Source organism: Bombina bombina, chromosome 1 (genome assembly GCF_027579735.1).
Source record: "Bombina bombina isolate aBomBom1 chromosome 1, aBomBom1.pri, whole genome shotgun sequence".
In the NCBI taxonomy this organism is placed as follows: domain Eukaryota; kingdom Metazoa; phylum Chordata; class Amphibia; order Anura; family Bombinatoridae; genus Bombina; species Bombina bombina.
The window spans coordinates 548,874,845-548,900,496 of NC_069499.1; the positions used below are offsets into that span (position 1 = coordinate 548,874,845).

General features: G+C 43.1%; 1 protein-coding gene across 4 annotated transcripts in view; it reads left to right on the forward strand.

The window, feature by feature from the left end:
* The window catches only part of ALS2 (alsin Rho guanine nucleotide exchange factor ALS2), a 558,121-nt gene that overhangs the window by 78,774 nt on the left and 453,695 nt on the right, over positions 1-25,652 (forward strand). For all 4 annotated transcript variants that reach the window (XM_053698688.1, XM_053698690.1, XM_053698692.1 and 1 more), the window contains exons 3-4: positions 189-343; positions 22,679-23,538. In XM_053698688.1, the coding sequence (XP_053554663.1) occupies positions 189-343; positions 22,679-23,538 (1,015 nt within the window). The remainder of the gene's footprint in view (positions 1-188; positions 344-22,678; positions 23,539-25,652) is intronic.

Sequence of the window (25,652 nt, forward strand, 5' to 3'; positions counted from 1 at the left end):
AGATTTAATAAAGGTTCTAATCATCCCACTACTTACATGCCTGTAGTTTACCAATACAAATCTGCAGACATCCAGTAATCTAGTCTGACACAAGCTGTATGATAAGTTGTTTATGTTGAGGTAACTTTCTTCATTATTTCTATTGTAGTTAGTATAATTGTTTTAATTGTATTTTATTTATTTTTTAGTTCAGAAGATACAGATAAAGCCCAAGACCGAGGAGTTTGCAATGTTTGGCCTGTCGGTTCATCTCCTGTAACGCCAGAGAGGCTCCCTGGCATTGGGCACAAAACAGTGTTACAAGCCAGCCTTGGGATAAATCATGGAATTCTCCTGACGAGTGGTACACACCCCATATGATTCTGCATGTCTTACAACTAGTGACTATATGTGTGGCCATTACAAATTCTTACACATGTCCCTTTTATATATGGTGATCTGTTAGATGAATAGGGCAATAAAGTAATTTTTATCTTTGCATATAAAGGGGCATTATAAAATGAATTGGCATATTTGGGTATCAAATTGATATTCCTGTACTGGAGTATTTGTTTTATGGTTCTGTGGCACATCATTGTCCACCAATAGGGCCATGGGAGATTTTATTATCCGGCTGTGAGCTTCTGTTCCACAGACCAGTGTTCTATAAACGCCAACTTCCTGTTGGCTTTAAATCAAAATAAACTGATTTTTCTCCAACATTGGTGTGTCCGGTCCACGGCGTCATCCTTACTTGTGGGAATATCTCTTCCCCAACAGGAAATGGCAAAGAGTCCCAGCAAAGCTGGCCATATAGTCCCTCCTAGGCTCCGCCCACCCCAGTCATTCTCTTTGCCGTTGCACAGGCAACATCTCCACGGAGATGGTTAAGAGTATGTGGTGTTTAGTTGTAGTTTTTTTTATTCTACTATCAAAAGTTTGTTATTTTAAAATAGTGCTGGTATGTACTATTTACTCTGAAACAGAAAAAGATGAAGATTTCTGTTTGTGAGAGGAAGATGATTTTAGCAGACAGTAACTAAAATCGATTGCTGTTTCCACATAGGACTGTTGAGATGAAGTAACTTCAGTTGGGGGAAACAGTTAGCAGACTTTTCTGCTTAAGGTATGACTAGCCATATTTCTAACAAGACTGTGTAATGCTGGAAGGCTGTCATTTCCCCTCATGGGGACCGGTAAGCCATTTTCTTAGTCTCAAACAGAATAAAGGGCTTAATATGGGCTATAAAACTGGTAGACACTTTTATGGGCTAAATCGATTGCTTTATTTGGACATTTTATACATGTTTATGTTGATATTTCACACTTATAAACTTGGGGAACGATTTTAACGTCAGGCACTATGTTAGACAACTTTTCCAGTCAGGAAGGGCCTTCGCAGTTGTAGGCTGAGCCTCATTTTCGCGCCATTACTGCGCAGTTGTTTTTGAGAGCAAGACATGCAGATGCATGTGTGAGGACCTGAAAGTGGTTGGAAAAGTTCCTAGAAGGTGTCATTTGGTATCGTATCCCCTCTGGGCTTGACAAAGTCACAGCAAAGACTGTAGCTGGGACTGTATAGGGGTTAAATCTGTAACCGGTTTCGTTATTTTAAGGGTTAAAGCTCTGAAAATTGGTGTGCAATACTTTTAATGCTTTAAGACACTGTGGTGAAATTTTGGTAAATTTTGAACAATTCCTTCATATTTTTTCGCATATTCAGTAATAAAGTGTGCTCTGTTTAAAATTTAAAGAGACAGTAACGGTTTTGTTTTAAAACGGTTTTTGTGCTTTATTGACAAGTTTAAGCCTGTTTAACATGTCTGTGCCTTCAGATAAGCTATGTTCTTTATGTATGAAAGCCAATGTGTCTCCCCCTTCAAAATTGTGTGATAATTGTGCCATAGCGTCCAAACAAAGTAAGGACAGTACTGCCACAGATAGTAAAGTTGCCCAAGATGATTCATCAGATGAAGGGAGTAGACATAGTTCTACATCATCTCCTTCTGTGTCTACGCCAGTTTTGCCCACGCAGGAGGCCCCTAGTACTTCTAGCGCGCCAATGCTTATTACCATGCAACAATTGACGGCTGTAATGGATAACTCTATAGCTAATATTTTATCCAAAATGCCTGCATATCAGAGAAAGCGCGATTGCTCGGTTTTAAACACTGAAGAGCAGGAGGGCGCTGATGATAATGTTTCTGTCATACCCTCACACCAATCTGAAGGGGCCATGAGGGAGGTTTTGTCAGATGGGGAAATTTCAGATTCAGAAAAAATTTCGCAACAGGCTGAACCTGATGTTGTGACATTTAAATTTAAATTAGAACATCTCCGCGCACTGCTTAAGGAGGTGTTATCTACTCTGGATGATTGTGACAACTTGGTCATTCCAGAAAAATTATGCAAGATGGACAAGTTCCTAGAGGTTCCGGTGCACCCCAACGCTTTTCCTATACCCAAGCGGGTGGCGGACATAGTGAATAAGGAGTGGGAGAAGCCCGGCATACCTTTTTGTTCCCCCTCCGATATTTAAGAAATTATTTCCTATGGTCGACCCAAGAAAGGACTTATGGCAGACAGTCCCTAAGGTCGAGGGGGCAGTTTCTACTCTAAACAAGCGCACTACTATTCCTATTGAGTATAGTTGTGCTTTCAAAGATCCTATGGATAAGAAATTGGAGGGTTTGCTTAAAAAGATTTTTGTACAGCAAGGTTACCTTCTACAACCCATTTCGTGCATTGTTCCTGTCACTACAGCAGCGTGGTTCTGGTTCGAGGAACTAGAAAAGTCGCTTAGTAGAGAGACTCCATATGAGGAGGTTATGGACAGAGTTCACGCACTTAAGTTGGCTAACTCTTTTGTTTTAGATGCCGCTTTGCAATTAGCTAGATTAGCGGCGAAAAATTCAGGGTTTGCAATTGTGGCGCGCAGAGCGCTTTGGCTAAAGTCTTGGTCAGCGGATGTTTCATCCAAGACAAAATTGCTTAACATCCCCTTCAAGGGTAAAACTCTCTTTGGACCAGAATTGAAAGAGATTATCTCAGACATCACTGGGGGAAAGGGCCACGCCCTCCCACAAGATAGGCCTTTCGAGGCCAAGAATAAGTCTAATTTTCGTTCCTTTCGTAATTTCAGGAAAGGACCGGCCTTTAATTCTGCATCCTCTACGCAAGAGGGTAATGCTTCACAGCCCAAGCCAGCCTGGAAACCGATGCAAGGCTGGAACAAGGGTAAGCAGACCAAGAAGCCTGCTACCGCTAACAAAACAGCATGAAGGAGTAGCCCCCGATCCGGGACCGGATCTAGTGGGGGGCAGACTCTCTCTCTTTGCCCAGGCTTGGGCAAGAGATGTTCAGGATCCCTGGGCGCTAGAAATAGTTTCTCAGGGTTATCTTCTGGAATTCAAGGAACTACCCCCAAGGGGAAGGTTCCACATGTCTCACTTATCCTCAAACCAAATAAAGAGACAGGCGTTCTTACGTTGTGTAGAAGACCTGTTAAAGATGGGAGTGATACACCCAGTTCCAATGACGGAACAAGGAATGGGTTTTTACTCAAATCTGTTCGTAGTTCCCAAAAAAGAGGGAACCTTCAGACCAATTCTGGATTTAAAGATCCTAAACAAATTTCTCAGGGTACCATCGTTCAAAATGGAAACCATTCTAACGATTCTACCCACTATCCAGGAAGGTCAATTTATGACTACCGTGGATCTAAAGGATGTGTACCTACATCCACAAAGAACATCATCAGTTTCTAAGGTTCGCCTTTCTGGACAAACATTACCAGTTTGTGGCCCTCCCATTCGGATTAGCCACTGCTCCAAGGATTTTCACAAAGGTACTCGGGTCCCTTCTAGCGGTCCTAAGACCGAGGGGCATTGCAGTAGTACCATACTTGGACGACATTCTAATACAAGCGTTGTCTCTTTCAAAAGCAAAGGCTCATACAGACATCGTTCTGGCCTTTCTCAGATCTCACGGATGGAAGGTGAACATAGAAAAGAGTTCTCTGTCTCAGTCAACAAGAGTTCCCTTCTTGGGAACAATAATAGATTCCTTAGAAATGAGGATTTTTCTGACAGATGTCAGAAAGTCAAAACTTCTAAGCGCTTGTCAAGTTCTCCATTCTGTTCCACGTCCTTCCATAGCTCAGTGCATGGAAGTAGTAGGGTTGATGGTTGCAGCAATGGACATAGTTCCTTTTGCGCAAATTCATCTAAGACCATTACAACTGTGCATGCTGAAACAGTGGAATGGGGACTATACAGACTTGTCTCCAGTAATTCAAGTAGACCAGAAGACCAGAGATTCACTCCGTTGGTGGCTAACCCTGGACCACCTATCCCAGGGAATGAGCTTCCGCAGACCAGAGTGGGTCATCGTCACGACCGACGCCAGTCTAGTGGGCTGGGGCGCGGTCTGGGAATCCCTGAAAGCTCAGGGAATATGGTCTCGGGAAGAGTCTCTTCTCCCGATAAACATTCTGGAATTAAGAGTGATATTCAATGCTCTCAGGGCCTGGCCTCAGCTTGCAAAGGCCAGATTCATAAGATTCCAATCAGACAACATGACGACTGTTGCGTATATCAATCATCAGGGGGGAACAAGGAGTTCCCTGGCGATGAAAGAAGTGACCAAAATAATACAATGGGCGGAGGATCACTCCTGCCACCTATCTGCGATCCACATCCCAGGTGTGGAAAACTGGGAAGCGGATTATCTGAGTCGTCAGACATTCCATCCGGGGGAGTGGGAACTCCACCCGGAGATCTTTGCCCAGTTGACTCAATTATGGGGCATTCCAGACATGGATCTGATGGCGTCTAGTCAGAACTTCAAGGTTCCTTGCTACGGGTCCAGATCCAGGGATCCCAAGGTGACTCTAGTGGATGCACTAGTAGCGCCTTGGACCTTCAACCTAGCTTATGTGTTTCCACCGTTTCCTCTCATTCCCAGGCTGGTAGCCAGGATCAAACAGGAGAGGGCCTCGGTGATCTTGATAGCTCCTGCGTGGCCACGCAGGACTTGGTATGCAGACCTGGTGAATATGTCATCGGTTCCACCATGGAAGCTACCTTTGAGACAGGACCTTCTTGTTCAGGGTCCATTCGAACATCCAAATCTGGTCTCCCTCCAGCTGACGGCTTGGAGATTGAACGCTTGATTCTATGAAAGCGTGGGTTTTCAGATTCTGTGATAGATACTCTGGTTCAAGCCAGAAAACCGGTAACTAGAAAGATTTACCATAAAATATGGAAAAGATATATCTGCTGGTGTGAATCCAAGGGATTCCCATGGAATAAGATAAAAATTCCTAAGATTCTTTCCTTTTTGCAAGAAGGTTTGGATAAAGGATTATCTGCGAGTTCTCTAAAGGGACAGATTTCTGCTTTATCTGTCTTACTACACAAACGACTGGCAGCTGTGCCAGATGTTCAAGCATTTGTTCAGGCTCTGGTTAGGATCAAGCCTGTTTACAGACCTTTGACTCCTCCCTGGAGTTTAAATCTAGTTCTTTCAGTTCTTCAAGGGGTTCCGTTTGAACCTCTACATTCCATAGATATTAAGTTGTTATCTTGGAAAGTTTTGTTTTTGGTTGCTATTTCTTCTGCTAGAAGAGTTTCAGAGTTATCTGCTCTGCAGTGTTCTCCGCCCTATCTGGTGTTCCATGCAGATAAGGTGGTTTCTCCTGTTAAGTGTAGTCAGTCCACGGGTCATCCATTACTTATGGAATATATCTCTTCCTAAAAGGAAACTGCAAGAGAATTACCCAGCAGAGCTGCTATATAGCTCCTCCCCTCACCTATCATACTCAGTCATTCTCTTGCAGCCTAACTAAAAAGGAAGCTGTGAGAGATCTGTGGTGTTTTTTAACTTAGTTTATTTCTACAATCAAAAGTTTGTTATTTTTAAATGGCACCGGAGTGTGCTGTTTATTCTCAGGCAGCATTAGAAGAAGAATCTGCCTGGGTTTTTTTTCTATGGTCTTAGCAGACGTAACTAAGATCCACTGGCTGTTTCTCATCTGAGGAGTGAGGTAACTTCAGAGAAGGGGAATAGCATGCAGGGCTCCCCTGCAACAAATGAGGTATGTGCAGTAATTTATTTTCTGAGGAATGGAATTGACTGAGAAAATACTGCTGATACCATTGTAAAGTAAGTTCAGCCTTAAATGCAGTGATAGCGACTGGTATCAGGCTGATGTGTGTGTGTGTGTGTGTGTGTGTACACTGAATGTATTTTTCTATGGAATGGAATTGACTCTGAAAATACTGTTAATACTGAAATAATGTATGAGCCTTAACTGCAGTAAAAACGACTGGTAGCAGGCTTATTAATAATACATAACTTTCAAATGTATGTTTAAAACGTTTACTGGCTTGTTAATCGTTTTTGTGAGGTACTTGGTGATAAAAATTATTAGGGCATGATTTTTACCACATGGCCATTTTTGTTTTCTGCATAGAAACAGTTTCTGAGCTTCCCCACTGTTGTAATATGAGTGGGAGGGGCCTATTTTAGCGCTTTTTTGCGCAGTAAAAATTCAGTCACAATCTGTCTACTTCATCCTCCATGATCCAGATCGTCTTTAGAGAGCTCAGGGGTCTTCAAAATCCATTTTGAGGGAGGTAATCAGGCACAGCAGTCCTGTGACAGTGTATTTGACTGTGAGAAAAACGTTAATTATATAATTGTTATCCGTTTTTGGGTACTAAGGGGTTAATCATCCATTTGCTGGTGGGTGCAATCCTTTGCTAACTTAATACATTTACTGTGAAAATTTGGTTGCTATAACTATTTTGGTCATTGTTATTTCAACTGTGTCAGTTTTTCTGTGCTTCTTAAAGGCACAGTAACGTTTTTTTATATTGCTTGTAAATTAATTTTGAAAAGTATTTCCAAGTTTGCTAGTCTCATTGCTAGTTTGTTTAAACATGTCTGACTTAGATGAATCTCTTTGTTCACTATGTTTAAAGGCCAATGTGGAGCCCAATAGAAATTTGTGTACTAATTGCATTGATGCTACTTTAAATAAAAGTCAATCTTTACATGTAAAGAAATTATCACCAGACGACGAGGGGGAAGTTATGCCGACTAACTCTCCTCACGTGTCAGTACCTTCGCCTCCCGCTCAGGAGGTGCGTGATTTTGTGGCGCCAAGTACATCAGGGAGGCCCTTACAAATCACTTTGCAAGACATGGCTACTGTTATGACAGAAGTATTATCTAAGTTGCCAGAATTAAGAGGCAAGCGCGATAGCTCTGGGTTAAGGATAGAGCGCGCGGATGAGATGAGAGCCATGTCAGATACTGCGTCACAGTTTGCAGAACGTGAGGACGGAGAGCTTCATTCTGTGGGTGACGGATCTGATCCAGGGAGACTGGATTCAGAGATTTCCAATTTTAAATTTAAGCTAGAGAACCTCCGCACATTGCTAGGGGAGGTATTAGCGGCTCTGAATGATTGTAACACGGTTGCAATTCCAGAGAAATTATGTAGGTTGGATAGATACTATGCGGTACCGGTGTGTACTGACGTATTTCCTATACCAAAAAGGCTTACAGAGATTATTAGCAAGGAGTGGGATAGACCGGGTGTGCCTTTTACCCCTCCTCCCATATTTAGGAAAATGTTATCTATTGACGCCACCACACGAGACTTATGGCAGACGGTCCCTAAGGTGGAGGGAGCAGTTTCTACTTTAGCTAAGCGTACCACTATCCCGGTGGAGGATAGTTGTGCCTTTTCAGATCCAATGGATAAAAAATTAGAGGGTTACCTTAAGAAAATGTTTGTTCAACAAGGTTTTATTTTACAGCCCCTCGCATGCATTGCGCCTGTCACTGCTGCGGCAGCATTCTGGTTTGAGTCTCTGGAAGAGGCCATTCGCTCAGCTCCATTGGATGAAATAATCAACAAGCTTAAGACACTTAAGCTAGCTAACGCATTTGTTTCTGATGCCATTGTGCATTTAACCAAACTTACGGCTAAGAACTCCGGATTCGCCATCCAAGCGCGCAGAGCGCTATGGCTTAAATCCTGGTCAGCTGACGTGACTTCTAAATCTAAATTGCTTAATATTCCTTTCAAAGGGCAGACCTTATTCGGGCCCGGCTTGAAAGAAATTATTGCTGACATTACGGGAGGTAAGGGCCATGCTCTACCTCAGGACAGGGCCAAATCAAAGGCCAAACAGTCTAATTTTCGTGCCTTTCGTAACTTCAAGACAGGAGCAGCATCAACTTCCTCCGCTCCAAAACAGGAAGGAGCTGTTGCTCGTTTCAGACAGGGCTGGAAAGTTAACCAGTCCTGGAACAGGGGCAAGCAGGCCAAGAAACCTGCTGCTGCCCCCAAAACAGCATGAAGAGAGGGCCCCCTATCCGGAAACGGATCTAGTGGGGGCAGACTTTCTCTCTTCGCCCAGGCTTGGGCAAGAGATGTCCAGGATCCCTGGGCGTTGGAGATCATATCTCAGGGATATCTCCTGGACTTCAAAACTTCTCCTCCACGGGGGAGATTTCATCTTTCAAGGTTATCAGCAAACCAAATAAAGAAAGAGGCGTTTCTACGCTGTGTACAAGACCTCTTACTAATGGGGGTAATCCACCCAGTTCCGCGGACGGAACACGGGCAGGGATTCTATTCAAACCTATTTGTGGTTCCCAAGAAAGAGGGAACCTTCAGGCCAATCTTGGACTTAAAGATCCTAAACAAATTTCTAAGAGTTCCATCATTCAAAATGGAAACTATTCGAACCATCCTTCCCATGATCCAAGATGGTCAGTACATGACCACAGTGGATCTAAAGGATGCCTACCTTCACATACCGATTCACAAGGACCATTACCGGTATCTGAGATTTGCCTTCCTAAACAGGCATTACCAGTTTGTAGCTCTTCCCTTCGGATTAGCTACGGCTCCAAGAATCTTTACAAAAATTCTAGGATCACTTCTGGCGGTACTAAGACCGCGAGGCATAGCGGTGACTCCGTACCTAGACGACATTCTGATACAAGCGTCAAGTTTTCAAACTGCCAAGTCTCATACAGAGATAGTTCTGGCATTTCTGAGGTCGCATGGGTGGAAGGTGAACGTGGAAAAGAGTTCTCTATTACCACTTACAAGAGTTCCCTTTCTAGGGACTCTTATAGATTCTGTAGAGATGAAAATTTACCTGACAGAGGCCAGGTTATTAAAACTTCTAAATGCTTGCCGTGTCCTTCACTCCATTCCACACCCGTCAGTAGCTCAGTGCATGGAAGTAATCGGCTTAATGGTAGCGGCAATGGACATAGTACCATTTGCGCGCCTGCATCTCAGACCGCTGCAATTGTGCATGCTAAGTCAGTGGAACGGGGATTACTCAGATTTGTCCCCCCTACTAAATCTGGATCAAGAGACCAGAGATTCTCTTCTATGGTGGCTTTCTCGGCCACATCTGTCCAAGGGGATGACCTTTCGAAGGCCAGATTGGACGATTGTAACAACAGACGCCAGCCTTCTAGGCTGGGGAGCAGTCTGAAATTCCCTGAAAGCTCAGGGATTATGGACTCAGGAGGAGTCCATAGGCTTCGGCTACCTCTCTCTCTATCTACTGTTAAGTGTAGTCAGTCCACGGGTCATCATTACTTATGGGATATTAACTCCTCCCCAACAGGAAGTGCAAGAGGATCACCCAAGCAGAGCTGCCATATAGCTCCTCCCCTCTACGTCACACCCAGTCATTCTCTTGCACCCAACTAATAGATAGGATGTGTGAGAGGACTGTGGTGATTATATTTATTTTTTATATCTTCAATCAAAAGTTTGTTATTTTAAACAGCACCGGAGTGTGTTGTTTCTTCTCAGGTAGAATTTGAAGAAGAATCTACCTGAGTTTTTTGTATGATCTTAGCGGAAGTAACTAAGATTCATTTTGCTGTTCTCGGCCATTCTGAGGAGTGAGGTAAACTTCAGATCAGGGGACAGCGGGCAGGTTCACCTGCAAAGAGGTATGTTGCAGTATATTATTTTCTAAGGAATGGAATTGACTGAGAAGATACTGCCAATACCGATATAATGTAAGTTCAGCCTTAAATGCAGTAGTAGCAACTGGTATCAGGCTGTTATGTATATATGTTTACACTTCAGTATTCTGGGGAATGGCACTTCACTGGGACAATACTGTATGCATATAACTTTTAGCCTAACTTGCAGTGTGAACGACTAGCAGCAGGCTTTTTAATCACATTTCATATTATTAGATTTTAAACGTTTGCTGGCATGTTAAATCGTTTAATTATCTGAGGTACTTGGTGAAAAATTGTTTTGGGCGCTATTTTCCACATGGCTGTCGTTTATTTTAAATTATAAACTGTTTCACTGAACTTCCCTCACTGTTGTGTGTGAGTGGGAGGGGCCTATTTTGGCGCTTTTGCTACGCATTAGAAATTCAGTCATAAGTCTGTTTCTCTCCCTGCATGATCCGGAACGTCTATACAGAGCTCAGGGGTCTTCAAAACTTATTTTGAGGGAGGTAATCACTCACAGCAGACCTGTGAGATTGTGCTTTGACTGTGATAAAAAACGCTTATATTTAAGGGTTAGTCATCCATTGCTAATGAGTGCAATCCTTTGCTAATTTTATGCTTTTACCGGGAAAAATTTGGTTTTTATAACTACTCCGGTTCATTGTTATTCAACTGTCATAGTTTTTTCTGTGCTTCTTAAAGGCACAGTACGTTTTTACATATTACTTGTAAATTTATTTGAAAGGTATTTCCAAGCTTGCTAGTCTAATTGCTAGTTTGTTAAACATGTCTGACTCAGAGGAATATCTCTGTGCTATATGTGTAAAAGCCAAGGTGGAGCCCAATAGAAATTTATATACTAATTGCATTGATGCTACTTTAAATAAAAGTCAATCTGTACATGTTGAACATCATTCACCAGACAACGAGGGGGAAGTTATGCCGACTAACTTGCCTCACGTGTCAGTACCTGCATCTCCCGCTCGGGAGGTGCGTGATATTGTAACGCCAAGTACATCAGGGCGGCCATTACAAATCACTCTACAGGACATGGCTAATGTTATGACTGAAGTTTTGTCTAAATTGCCAGAACTTAGAGGTAAGCGAGATCACTCTGGGGTGAGAACAGAGTGCGCTGATAATACTAGGGCCATGTCAGATACTGCGTCACAATTTGCAGAGCATGAGGACGGAGAGCTTCATTCTGCAGGTGACGGAACTGATCCAAATAGACTGGATTCAGACATTTCAAATTTTAAGTTTAAACTAGAAAACCTCCGTGTACTGCTAGGGGAGGTATTAGCGGCTCTGAATGATTGTAACACCGTTGCAATCCCAGAGAAATTATGTAGGCTGGATAGATACTATGCGGTACCGGCGTGTACTGACGTCTTTCCTATACCTAAGAGGCTTACAGAGATTATTACCAAGGAGTGGGATAGGCCCGGTGTACCTTTTTCCCCCCCTCCTGTATTTAGAAAAATGTTTCCAATAGACGCCACCACACGGGACTTATGGCAGACGGTCCCTAAGGTGGAGGGAGCGGTTTCTACTCTGGCTAAGCGTACCACTATCCCGGTGGAGGATAGCTGTGCCTTTTCAGATCCAATGGATAAAAAGTTAGAGGGTTACCTTAAGAAAATGTTTGTTCAACAAGGTTTTATATTGCAACCCCTTGCATGTATTGCGCCTGTCACGGCTGCGGCCGCATTTTGGTTCGAGTCTCTGGAAGAGACCCTTGACTCAGCGCCAATAGATGAGATTTCAAACAAGCTTAAAGCCCTTAAGCTAGCTAATTCATTTATCTCGGATGCCGTAGTACATTTAACTAAACTTACGGCTAAGAATTCCGGATTCGCCATTCAGGCACGCAGAGCACTGTGGCTAAAATCCTGGTCAGCTGATGTTACTTCTAAATCTAAATTACTTAACATACCTTTCAAGGGGAAGACCTTATTCGGGCCCGGTTTGAAAGAAATTATCGCTGATATTACAGGAGGTAAAGGCCATGCCCTGCCTCAAGACAGAGCCAAACCTAGGGCTAGACAGTCTAATTTTCGTGCCTTTCGTAACTTCAAAGCAGGAGCAGCATCAACTTCCTCTGCTCCAAAACAGGAAGGAGCTGTTGCTCGCTACAGACAAGGCTGGAAACCTAACCAGACCTGGAACAAGGGCAAGCAGGCCAGAAAACCTGCTGCTGCCCCTAAGACAGCATGAATTGAGGGCCCCCGATCCGGGAACGGATCTAGTAGGGGGCAGACTTTCTCTCTTCGCCCAGGCTTGGGCAAGAGATGTCCAGGATCCCTGGGCGTTAGAGATCATATCTCAGGGATATCTTCTGGACTTCAAAACCTCTCCCCCAAAAGGGAGATTTCATCTTTCAAGGTTGTCAACAAACCAGATAAAGAAAGAGGCGTTTCTACGCTGTGTACAAGATCTTTTACTAATGGGAGTGATCCATCCGGTTCCGCGGTCAGAACACGGACAAGGGTTTTACTCAAATCTGTTTGTGGTTCCCAAGAAAGAAGGAACCTTCAGACCAATCTTGGATTTAAAGATCCTAAACAAATTCCTAAGAGTTCCATCGTTCAAAATGGAAACTATTCGGACAATCTTACCCATGATCCAAAAGGGTCAGTACATGACCACAGTGGATTTAAAGGATGCCTACCTTCACATACCGATTCACAAAGATCATTACCGGTATCTAAGGTTTGCCTTCCTAGACAGGCATTACCAGTTTGTAGCTCTTCCATTCGGGTTGGCTACGGCTCCAAGAATCTTCACAAAGGTTCTGGGCTCTCTTCTGGCGGTACTAAGACCGCGAGGAATTTCGGTGGCTCCGTACCTAGATGACATTCTGATACAAGAGTCAAGCTTTCAAACTGCCAAGTCTCATACAGAGTTAGTACTGGCATTTCTAAGGTCGCATGGGTGGAAGGTGAACGAAGAGAAGAGTTCTCTCTTACCACTCACAAGAGTTCCCTTCTTGGGGACTCTTATAGATTCTGTAGAAATGAATATTTACCTGACAGAAGACAGGTTAACAAAGCTTCAAAATGCTTGCCGTGTCCTTCATTCCATTCAACACCCGTCAGTGGCTCAATGCATGGAGGTAATCGGCTTAATGGTAGCGGCAATGGACATAGTACCCTTTGCACGCCTGCATCTCAGACCGCTGCAATTGTGCATGCTAAGTCAGTGGAATGGGGATTACTCAGATTTGTCCCCTACTCTGAATCTGGATCAAGAGACCAGAAATTCTCTTCTATGGTGGCTTTCTCGGCCACATCTGTCCAGGGGGATGCCCTTCAGCAGGCCAGACTGGACAATTGTAACAACAGACGCCAGCCTACTAGGTTGGGGCGCTGTCTGGAATTCCCTGAAGGCTCAGGGATCATGGACTCAGGAGGAGAGTCTCCTTCCAATAAACATTCTGGAATTGAGAGCAGTTCTCAATGCCCTTCTAGCTTGGCCTCAGTTAACAACTCGGAGGTTCATCAGGTTTCAGTCGGACAACATCACGACTGTAGCTTACATCAACCATCAAGGAGGGACAAGAAGCTCCCTAGCGATGATGGAAGTATCAAAGATGATTCGCTGGGCAGAGTCTCACTCTTGCCACCTATCAGCGATCCACATTCCGGGAGTGGAGAACTGGGAGGCGGATTTCCTAAGTCGTCGGACTTTTCATCCGGGGGAGTGGGAACTTCATCCGGAGGTCTTTGCCCAAATACTTCCACGTTGGGGCAAACCAGATATAGATCTCATGGCGCTTCGCCAGAACGCCAAGCTTCCTTGTTACGGGTCCAGGTCCAGGGACCCGGGAGCGGTCCTGGTAGATGCTTTGACAGCACCTTGGACCTTCGGGATGGCTTATGTGTTTCCACCCTTCCCGATGCTTCCTCGATTGATTGCCAGGATCAAACAGGAGAGAGCATCAGTGATTCTAATAGCGCCTGCGTGGCCACGCAGGACCTGGTATGCAGATCCTAGTGGACATGTCATCCTGTCCACCTTGGTCTCTGCCTCTGAGACAGGACCTTCTGATTCAGGGTCCTTTCAAACATCAAAATCTAATTTCTCTGAAGCTGACTGCTTGGAGATTGAACGCTTGATTTTATCAAAGCGTGGGTTTTCAGAGTCAGTAATTGATACCTTAATACAGGCTAGGAAACCTGTTACCAGAAAGATTTACCATAAAATATGGCGTAAATACTTACATTGGTGTGAATCCAAGAGTTACTCATGGAGTAAGGTTAGGATTCCTAGGATATTGTCTTTTCTACAAGAAGGTTTAGAAAAGGGTTTGTCTGCTAGTTCCTTAAAGGGACAGATCTCAGCTCTGTCCATTCTTTTACACAAACGTCTGTCAGAGGTTCCAGACGTTCAGGCTTTTTGTCAGGCTTTGGCCAGGATTAAGCCTGTGTTTAAAACTGTTGCTCCACCATGGAGCTTAAATTTAGTTCTTAACGTTTTACAGGGTGTTCCGTTTGAACCCCTTCATTCCATTGATATCAAATTGTTATCTTGGAAAGTTCTGTTTTTAATGGCTATTTCCTCGGCTCGAAGAGTCTCTGAGTTATCGGCCTTACATTGTGATTCTCCTTATCTGATTTTTCATTCAGACAAGGTAGTTCTGCGTACTAAACCTGGGTTCTTACCTAAGGTAGTCACTAATAGGAATATCAATCAAGAGATTGTTGTTCCATCATTGTGTCCTAACCCTTCTTCAAAGAAGGAACGACTTCTACACAATCTGGATGTAGTCCGTGCCCTGAAATTTTATTTACAGGCAACTAAAGATTTTCGCCAAACTTCTTCCCTGTTTGTCGTTTATTCTGGACAGAGGAGAGGTCAAAAAGCTTCTGCTACCTCTCTCTCTTTCTGGCTTCGTAGTATAATACGTTTAGCCTATGAGACTGCTGGACAGCAGCCTCCTGAAAGAATTACAGCTCATTCTACTAGAGCTGTGGCTTCCACTTGGGCCTTTAAGAATGAGGCCTCTGTTGAACAGATTTGCAAGGCTGCAACTTGGTCTTCTCTTCATACTTTTTCCAAATTTTACAAATTTGACACTTTTGCTTCTTCGGAGGCTGTTTTTGGGAGAAAGGTTCTTCAGGCAGTGGTTCCTTCCGTATAAAGATCCTGCCTGTCCCTCCCGTCATCCGTGTACTTTAGCTTTGGTATTGGTATCCCATAAGTAATGATGACCCGTGGACTGACTACACTTAACAGGAGAAAACATAATTTATGCTTACCTGATAAATTCCTTTCTCCTGTAGTGTAGTCAGTCCACGGCCCGCCCTGTTTTTTATGGCAGGTCTAAATTTTAAATTATACTCCAGTCACCACTGCACCCTATAGTTTCTCCTTTCTCGTTTGGTTCTCGGTCGAATGACTGGGTGTGACGTAGAGGGGAGGAGCTATATGGCAGCTCTGCTTGGGTGATCCTCTTGCACTTCCTGTTGGGGAGGAGTTAATATCCCATAAGTAATGATGACCCGTGGACTGACTACACTACAGGAGAAAGGAATTTATCAGGTAAGCATAAATTATGTTTTTTGGCTTCGTAGCATAATGCGCTTAGCCTATGAGACTGCTGGACAGCAGCCTCCTGAAAGGATTACAGCTCATTCTACTAGAGCTGTGGCTTCCACCTGGGCCTTTAAAAATGAGGCCTCTGTTGAACAGATTTGCAAGGCTGCGACTTGGTCTTCGCTTCACACTTTTTCAAAATTTTACAAATTTGACACTTTTGCTTCGTCGGAGGCTATTTTTGGGAGAAAGGTTCTTCAGGCAGTGGTTCCTTCCGTATAAAGATCCTGCCTGTCCCTCCCGTCATCCGTGTACTTTAGCTTTGGTATTGGTATTCCATAAGTAATGGATGACCCGTGGACTGACTACACTTAACAGGAGAAAACATAATTTATGCTTACCTGATAAATTCCTTTCTCCTGTAGTGTAGTCAGTCCACGGCCCGCCCTGTTTTTACGGCAGGTCTAAATTTTAATTAAACTCCAGTCACCACTGTACCCTATGGTTCCTCCTTTCTCGTCTGCTTTGGTCGAATGACTGAGTATGATAGGTGAGGGGAGGAGCTATATAGCAGCTCTGCTGGGTAATTCTCTTGCAGTTTCCTGTTAGGAAGAGATATATTCCATAAGTAATGGATGACCCGTGGACTGACTACACTACAGGAGAAAGGAATTTATCAGGTAAGCATAAATTATGTTTTTGCGTACTAAGCCTGGTTTTCTTCCAAAGGTTGTTTCTAACAAAAATATTAACCAGGAGATAGTTGTACCTTCTTTGTGTCCGAACCCAGTTTCAAAGAAGGAACGTTTGTTACACAATTTGGACGTAGTCCGTGCTTTAAAATTCTATTTAGAAGCTACAAAAGATTTCAGACAAACATCTTCTCTGTTTGTCGTCTATTCTGGTAAAAGGAGAGGTCAAAAACCGACTTCTACCTCTCTTTCCTTTTGGCTTAAAAGCATCATCCGATTGGCTTACGAGACTGCCGGACGGCAGCCTCCTGAAAGAATCACAGCTCACTCCACTAGGGCTGTGGCTTCCACATGGGCCTTCAAGAACGAGTTTTCTGTTGATCGGATATGTAAGGCAGCGACTTGGTCTTCACTGCACACTTTTGCCAAATTTTACAAATTTGATACTTTTGCTTCTTCAGAGGCTATTTTTGGGAGAAAGGTTTTGCAAGCCGTGGTGCCTTCCGTTTAGGTAACCTGATTTGCTCCCTCCCTTCATCCGTGTCCTAAAGCTTTGGTATTGGTTCATACAAGTAAGGATGACGCCGTGGACCGGACACACCTATGTTGGAGAAAACAGAATTTATGCTTACCTGATAAATTACTTTCTCCAACGGTGTGTCCGGTCCACGGCCCGCCCTGGTTTTTTAATCAGGTCTGATGAATTATTTTCTCTAACTACAGTCACCACGGTACCATATGGTTTCTCCTATTTTTTTCCTCCTGTCCGTCGGTCGAATGACTGGGGTGGGCGGAGCCTAGGAGGGACTATATGGCCAGCTTTGCTGGGACTCTTTGCCATTTCCTGTTGGGGAAGAGATATTCCCACAAGTAAGGATGACGCCGTGGACCGGACACACCGTTGGAGAAAGTAATTTATCAGGTAAGCATAAATTCTGTTATCTTAACCTTTTTTTTTTTACAATAAAAATATTCTTTGCATGTTTAAAGATTGCTTTTTCATATGCACGATAGATATGTTTCAATGGAATGTTCTTTTAATTTGCAAAATGTATCCTTTAAATTTTGATAGGTTAAACATTATTTCTTTTGCAAGATGTACCACGGTTTTATCCTTACTTGTGGGATATTATCCTTCCTAACAGGAACTGTCAAAGAGAGCACCCACAGCAGAGCTGTCTATATAGCTCCCCCCCTTAAGCAGGAAGGGTAAAGTGAAAGAGGTGATAAACTGTTAGTTTTATTTTTTCTTCAAGCAAGAGTTTGTTATTTAAATGGTACCGGTGTGTACTATTTACTCTCAGGCAGCAGATGAATAAAGACTGCTGCCTGGAGGATGATGATCTTAGCATTTGTAACTAAGGTCCACTGCTGTTCCCACAGAGGCTAAGGAGTACAGGAAAACTTCAGTGTGAGGAACGGTTTCTTGCTATACAGCAATGAGGTATGTTCAGTAATTTTTTCTGGAGAGACTGTGATATTTCAGAAAGGCTGACAGTATCCCCATGAGGGTAAGGGTAAGCAGTAATCCTAGACTTATAAGGGGCATTACTAAGCTTGCATAAAGGGCTAAAGTTTGGTTGACACTCATTTTGAATGCTATTATCAAATGGTTGTGTGTTTTGGAAAGTGCTGTTTATAATCCTTTAAGGGACAACTGTATTGAGGGTACACTTGGCTTTTTGGGGTTTTTAGAACCCACATGGCTGGTAAAACGCTTGGTGTGTTTTTTTGGAGGCCTTAGTATCATCGAGTGAGATGGGCGGGGCCTAATTTCGCCCCTCAGTTGCGCAGTTAATTTTTCCTGACAAGCAGCAAGCTACCACACCGGAGGGTCCTGGTGAACTTCTTGGACCAAATCGAACCTTTATACCCTCATTATCAATCCCTAGGGGCAGGTAGGCGCCACAGCAGAGCTGAAGCAAGGTGCTGACAGGGTTTTTGCCGGTTTTTGACACTTGTCAATCCGGTTTCCATATTTGGGGGTTAATTGCTTCATTTACTTGTGATGCAATCTTCCTAGAGCTTGTGGAATCTACTGTAAAAATTTCGAAAAATTTGAGATTTTTATGCAGTTTTGCAGTTTGTGTATGCCTTTTTTTTCTCTTAAAGGCACAGTACCGTTTTTGATAATTATTGTTTTTTCACTGAATAAAGTGTTTTCAAAGCTTGCCTGTATCATTACTAGCCTGTTCAACATGTCTGACATTGAGGAAACTCCTTGCTCAATATGTTTAGAAGCCATTGTGGTACCCCCTCTTAGAATGTGTCCCACATGTACTGATATGTCTATAAATTGCAAACCGCATATTTTGACTTATAAGAGTTTGGCATTGGATGATTCTCAGACAGAAGGAAATCAGGTTATGCCATCTAGTTCTCCCCAAGTGTCACAACCAGTAACGCCCGCACAAGCGACGCCAAGTACTTCTAGTGCGTCTAATTTTTTCACCTTGCAAGATATGGCCACAGTTCTGAATTCTACCCTCACAGAGGTTTTATCTAAACTTGTTGCAAGGGAAGCGCAGTAGCTCTGGGTTAAGAACAAATGCTGAGCCTACTGACGCTTTAGTAGCCGTATCCGATGTACCCTCACAATGTTCAGAGATAGGGGTGAGGGATTTGCTGTCTGAGGGAGAGATTTCTGATTCAGGAAAGATGTTCCCTCAGACAGATTCAGATATGATGGCATTTAAATTTAAGCTAGAACACCTCCGCTTATTGCTCAGGGAGGGTTTAGCGACTCTGGATGATTGTGACCCTATTGTAGTTCCAGAGAAATTCTGTAAAATGGACACATATTTAGAGGTTCCTGTCTACACTGATGTTTTTCCGGTCCCTAAGAGGATTTTGGACATTGTTACTAAGGAGTGGGATAGACCAGGTATTCCAATCACTCCCCCTCCTATTTTTAAGAAGATGTTTCCCATATCAGACACCACGCGGGACTCGTGGCAGACGGTCCCTAAGGTGGAGGGAGCTATTTCTACTCTGGCTAAGCGTACAACTATACCTATTGAGGACAGTTGTGCTTTCAAAGATCCTATGGATAAAAAATTAGAGGGTCTCCAAAAAATTTTTTTGTTCATCAGGGTTTTCTTCTCCAGCCTATAGCGTGCATTGTTCCTGTAACCACTGCAGCTGCCTTTTGGTTCGAGGCTCTGGAAGAGGCTTTTCAGGTGGAGACCCCATTAGATGATATTCTGGATAGAATTAGGGCTCTTAAGATAGCTAATTCTTTCATTACAGATGCCGCTTTTCATCTGACTAAAAATAAAGAATTCAGGTTTTGCCATTTTACCGCGTAGAGCGTTATGGCTTAAGTCCTGGTCGGCTGATGTGTCATCAAAATCTAAGCTTTTGACCATCCCTTTCAAGGGTAAGACCCTATTCGGGCCTGAACTGAAAGAGATTATTTCAGATATCACTGGAGGGAAGGGTCATGTCCTCCCTCAGGATAAGTCAAATAAGATGAGGACCAAACAAAATAATTTCCGTTCCTTTCGAAACTTGAAAGGTGGTCCCACTTCCTCTTCCCCTGCTTATCTAGACATTCTAATTCAAGCGTCGACTTTCCAACTAGCCAAGTCTCACACGGACTTCGTGTTGGCCTTTCTAAGATCTCATGGGTGGAAGGTGAACGTGAAAAAAGAGTTCTTTCCCCTCTCACAAGAGTTTCATTCCTAGGGACTCTGATAGGCTCGGTGGACATGAAGATATTTCTGACGGAGGTCAGGAAATCCAAAGATTCTAGCCACCTGCCGAGCTCTTCATTCCATTCCTTGGCCGTCAGTGGCTCAGTGTATGGAGGTAATCGGACTAATGGTAGCGGCAATGGACATAGTTCCGTTTGCTCGCTTACATCTCAGACCACTGCAACTATGCATGCTTAGACAGTGGAATGAGGATTATGCAGATTTATCTCCTCAGATAAATCTGGATCAGGAGACCAGAGATTCTCTTTGGTGGTTGTCACAGGATCACCTGTCCCAGGGAATGTGTTTCCGCAGGCCAGCGTGGGTTATAGTGACGACGGACGCCAGCCTACTGGGCTGGGGTGCAGTCTGGAATTCCCTGAAAGCACAGGGTTTGTGGAATCAGGAGGAAGCCCTCCTACCGATAAATATTCTGGAATTAAGAGCGATATTCAATGCTCTTCAGGCATGGCCTCAGCTGGCTTCGGCCAGATTCATCAGAAGCCAGTCGGACAGTATCACGACTGTGGCTTATATCAATCATCAGGGGGGAACAAGGAGTTCCTTAGTGATGATAGAAGTATTCAAGATAATCCGATGGGCAGTGTCTCACTCTTGCCATCTGTCAGCAATCTATATCCCAGGGGTAGAGAACTGGGAGGTGGATTTTCTAAGTCGTCAGACTTTTCATCCGGGGGAGTGGGAACTTCATTCGGAGGTGTTTGCTCAACTGGTTCAGTTATGGGGAACACCAGAATTGGATCTGATGGCGTCTCATCAGAACGCCAAACTTCCTCGTTACGGGTCCAGGTCAAGGGATCCTCAGGCAGTACTGATAGATGCTCTAGCAATACCCTGGTCGTTCAACCTGGCTTATGCGTTTCCACCATTCCCTCTCCTTCCGCGTCTGATTGCCAGAATCAAACAGGAGAGAGCTTCAGTGATTTTGATAGCACCTGCGTGGCCACGCAGGACTTGGTATGCAGACCTGGTGGACATGTCATCTCTGCCACCATAGTCTGCCACTGAGGCAGGACCTTTTGATTCAAGGTCCGTTCAAGCATCCAAATCTAATTTCTATGCAACTGACTGCTTGGAGATTGAACGCTTGATTTTATCTAAGCGGGGTTTCTCTGAGTCGGTCATAGATACCTTGATTCAGGCTCGAAAGCCTGTCACCAGGAAAATCTATCATAAGATATGGCGTAAATATCTTTTTTGGTGCGAATCCAAAGATTACTCATGGAGTAAGATCAGGATTCCTAGGATTTTGTCCTTTCTCCAAGAGGGATTGGAGAAAGGTCTTTCAGCTAGTTCCTTAAAAGGACAGATATCTGCTTTGTCTATTCTATTGCACAAGTCTCTGGTAGATGTCCCAGACGTTCGGGCTTTCTGTCAGGCTTTAGTTAGAATCAAGCCTGTGTTTAAACCTGTTGCTCCACCATGGAGTCTAAATTTAGTTCTTAAAGTTCTTCAGGGGGTTCCGTTTGAACCCATGCATTCCATAGATATTAAGCTTTTTATCTTGGAAAGTTCCATTTCTAGTTGCTATCTCTTCAGCTTGAAGAGTTTCTTAACTATCTGTGTTACAATGTGACTCGCCTTATCTTGTTTTCCATGCTGATAAGGTGGTTTTGCATACCAAACCGGGGTTCCTCCCTAAGGTTGTTACTAACAGGAATATCAATCAGGAAATAGTTGTTCCTTCTCTGTGTCCTAATCCTTCTTATAAGAAGGAACGTCTGTTGCACAACTTGGACGTGGTTCGTGCTTTGAAGTTTTATTTGCAGGCAACCAAAGATTTTCGTCAAACATCTTCTTTGTTTGTTGTCTATTCTGGAAAGCGTAGAGGTCAAAAGGCTACGGCTACCTCTCTTTCCTTTTGGCTGAAAAGCATCATCCGTTTGGCTTATGAGACTGCTGGACAGCAGCCTCCTGAAAGAATTACAGCTCACTCCACTAGAGCGGTGGCTTCCACATGGGCTTTTAAAGATGATGCTTCTGTTGAACAAATTTGTAAGGCTGCGACTTGGTCTTCGCTTCAGACCTTTTCCAAATTTTCCAAATTTGATACTTTTGCTTCTTCGGAGGCTATTTTTGGGAGAAAAGTTCTTCAAGCAGTGGTGCCTTCTGTTTAGGTTCCTGTCTTGTCCCTCCCTTCATCCGTGTCCTAAAGCTTTGGTATTGGTATCTCACAAGTAAGGATGAAGCCGTGGACTCGGTACATCTTGCAAAAGAAAACAAAATTTATGCTTACCTGATAAATTTCTTTCTTTTGCGATGTACCGAGTCCACGGCCCGCCCTGTCTATTCAAGACAGTATTTTGTATTGAAAACTTCAGTCACCTCTGCACCTTATAGTTTCTCCTTTTTCTTCCTTGGCCTTCGGTCGAATGACTGGGGGGTGGAGTTAAGGGGGGAGCTATATAGACAGCTCTGCTGTGGGTGCTCTCTTTGCCACTTCCTGTTAGGAAGGATAATATCCCACAAGTAAGGATGAAACCGTGGACTCGGTACATCGCAAAAGAAAGGTAAGCATAAATTTTGTTATCTCTATAATGTTTTGCATAACGTAAAATAAATATGGTCTTGTTACAGTCCAAATAAGTTTACAAAACTGTAAGTTATACAAAATTATTAGGAATTAGCTTGTTATTATCCTTGCACTAGACAGTTATTTTTTGAGACAGCAGAAAGATAACTTCCATACAAAACAGATTTGTGATCAATACTATATATATTTTTATTTTTCAGAAGGTGAAGTCTTTAGCTACGGGAAGCAGCCATGGAAGGATGGTCCCACTTGCGAAATGCCGACACTAGAGACAGCTCTAGACGGGCAGCATGTTATTTGTGTAGCTGCAGGCAGCTACCACAATGGAGCAGTAACAGACAGTGGTATGGTTTATATGTGGGGGGAAAACACTGCAGGACAATGTGCAGTAGCCAACTCTCCCTCTGTTCCAGAACCTACTGCTATCACTATAGCTGATCAGGAAACAAGCCCCCCGCTGTGGGTGAGGGTTATGCAGCTCTCATGTGGAGAGGAGCACACACTTGCACTGTCAAAAAACCGTGAGATATGGGCATGGGGTAGTGGGTGCCAACTCGGACTGCTAACCTCCTCATTCCCAGTGACCAAGCCACAAAAGGTAGAACACCTGGCTGGGCGAGTGGTGCTGCAGGTTGTGTGTGGAGCATTTCACAGCTTGGCCCTTGTTCAGTGCCCCCTTTCTAAGGAACTAAAGCCTGTGCCGGAAAGATGCAACCACTGCAGTCAGTTGCTTATTACCATGACAGACAAGGAAGACCATGTTATCATTTCTGATGCTCATTGCTGCCCTCTGGGGATTATGCTTCCGGATTCTGAACTTGACCTTCATGCAAGTCAATCTTCTCGAAATTCTGTTCTTCAAAGTTTAAGAAAAGGCCACAAAGAAAAGAAAGCTACATCTACACTACAGACCACATCAAAGTCTGCTACAGAAACCACTAGCCTCTTAAATACTGAGGTTGAAAGCTCTGACTTGGTCAGTGCAAGTTCATTGCATACTGATGGTGACCTACTTCCAAAAGAGACTTATCCAAAGAATGATGTTACAGAGGCTTCACAGGTGAGATACTGCCAATAGATAAAGACTGTATTTTTATAGTGCTCAAAAGATCAAACTGTTTATTTGTAGTCATGTTCTTGAAAGTATCATAGTATTCATCATGTTAACAGAGTAAAGAATCTTCATTCTTAAAAGCACACTGTATTTTCTCATTATTTCTCTTACTTTTTTTTTCTTTTTTTATTACTCTTTCACTTTCCTTTTTTTTTTCTTCTTTGTTCACACTTGACCTTTTTTGTACCTTAAAGGGACACTCAATAAAAATTAAACTTTCATTATTCAGATAGAGCATGCAATTGTAAACACCTTTCTAATTTACTTGCATTAACAAAATGTGCACAGTCTTTTTATATTTAAACTTTTTGAGTCACCAGCTCCTACTAAGCATGTGCAAGAATAAGTGTGTATGCATTTGTCAATGGCTGTTTGCTGTCACATGGTTCGTGTATGCATTTGTGATTGGCTGATGGCTGTCACATGGTACAGGGGGAGTGGAAAAAGACATAACTTTTAAAATTGTTAGAAAAAAATCTACTACTCGTTTGAAGTTCAGACTATGTGCTATTGCATTGTCTTGTTATCTTCCATGTGTTGATTATGCAAATCTACAGTGTTGACTGGTCCTTTAAAAAGAATGGACTGAGGATATATCTTGTATGTTGAATTTGTTAAAATTATAGACTTGCCGTTTACATGATCTGCATAAAATGTGTCAAATAGCATTTTTTACTTGATTCCTTACCTGCCTACCCATTTACTCTTATCCTGCTATGAAATGAAAATCATGGCACCCTAATCCAGCAGTTTAGAAGTAATTGCTGTAAAAATCAGGTTGTATTTTTACCCCCAGTTATGAACGAGTACAGAGGGTTGGTAACTAAAGAATACTTGTCATGACACTATACACCGTTATTTCTTTCATGTAATTAGCAAGAGTCCATGAGCTAGTGACGTATGGATATACATTCCTACCAGGAGGGGCAAAGTTTCCCAAACCTCAAAATGCCTATAAATACACCCCTCACCACACCCACAAATCAGTTTTACAAACTTTGCCTCCTATGGAGGTGGTGAAGTAAGTTTGTGCTAGATTCTACGTTGATATGCGCTCCGCAGCAGGTTGGAGCCCGGTTTTCCTCTCAGCGTGCAGTGAATGTCAGAGGGATGTGAAGAGAGTATTGCCTATTTGAATTCAATGATCTCCTTCTACGGGGTCTATTTCATAGGTTCTCTGTTATCGGTCGTAGAGATTCATCTCTTACCTCCCTTTTCAGATCGACGATATACTCTTATATATACCATTACCTCTACTGATTCTCGTTTCAGTACTGGTTTGGCTTTCTACTACTTGTAGATGAGTGTCCTGGGGTAAGTAAGTCTTATTTTCTGTGACACTCTAAGCTATGGTTGGGCACTTTTATATAAAGTTCTAAATATATGTGTTCAAACATTTATTTGCCTTGATTCAGGATGTTCAACGTTCCTTATTTCAGACAGTCAGTTTCATATTTGGGATAATGCATATGGATTAATCAATTTTTTTCTTACCTTTAAAATTTGACTTTTTCCCTGTGGGCTATTAGGCTCGCGGGGGCTGAAAATGCTTCATTTTATTGCGTCATTCTTGGCGCGGACTTTTTTGGCGCAATTTTTTTTTTTTTTCCGGCGTCATACGTGTCGCTGGAAGTTGCGTCATTTTTTTGACGTTTTTTTGCGCCAAAAGTGTCAGCGTTCCGGATGTGGCGTCATTTTTGGCGCCAAAAGCATTTAGGCGCCAAATAATGTGGGCGTCTTTTTTGGCGCTAAAAAATATGGGCGTCTCTATTGTCTCCACATTATTTAAGTCTCATTATTTATTGCTTCTGGTTGCTAGAAGCTTGTTCACTGGCATTTTTTTCCCCATTCCTGAAACTGTCATTTAAGGAATTTGATCAATTTTGCTTTATATGTTGTTTTTTCTATTACATATTGCAAGATGTCTCCGTTTGTCCCTGAGTCAGAAGCCACTTCTGGAAAAATGCTTAACTGAGTTTCAGTTCTACCAAAGCTAAGTTCATTTATTTTAAATGTTATAAATGTTTATCTTTAGCTATGGTTTGTATTAAGTTATTATG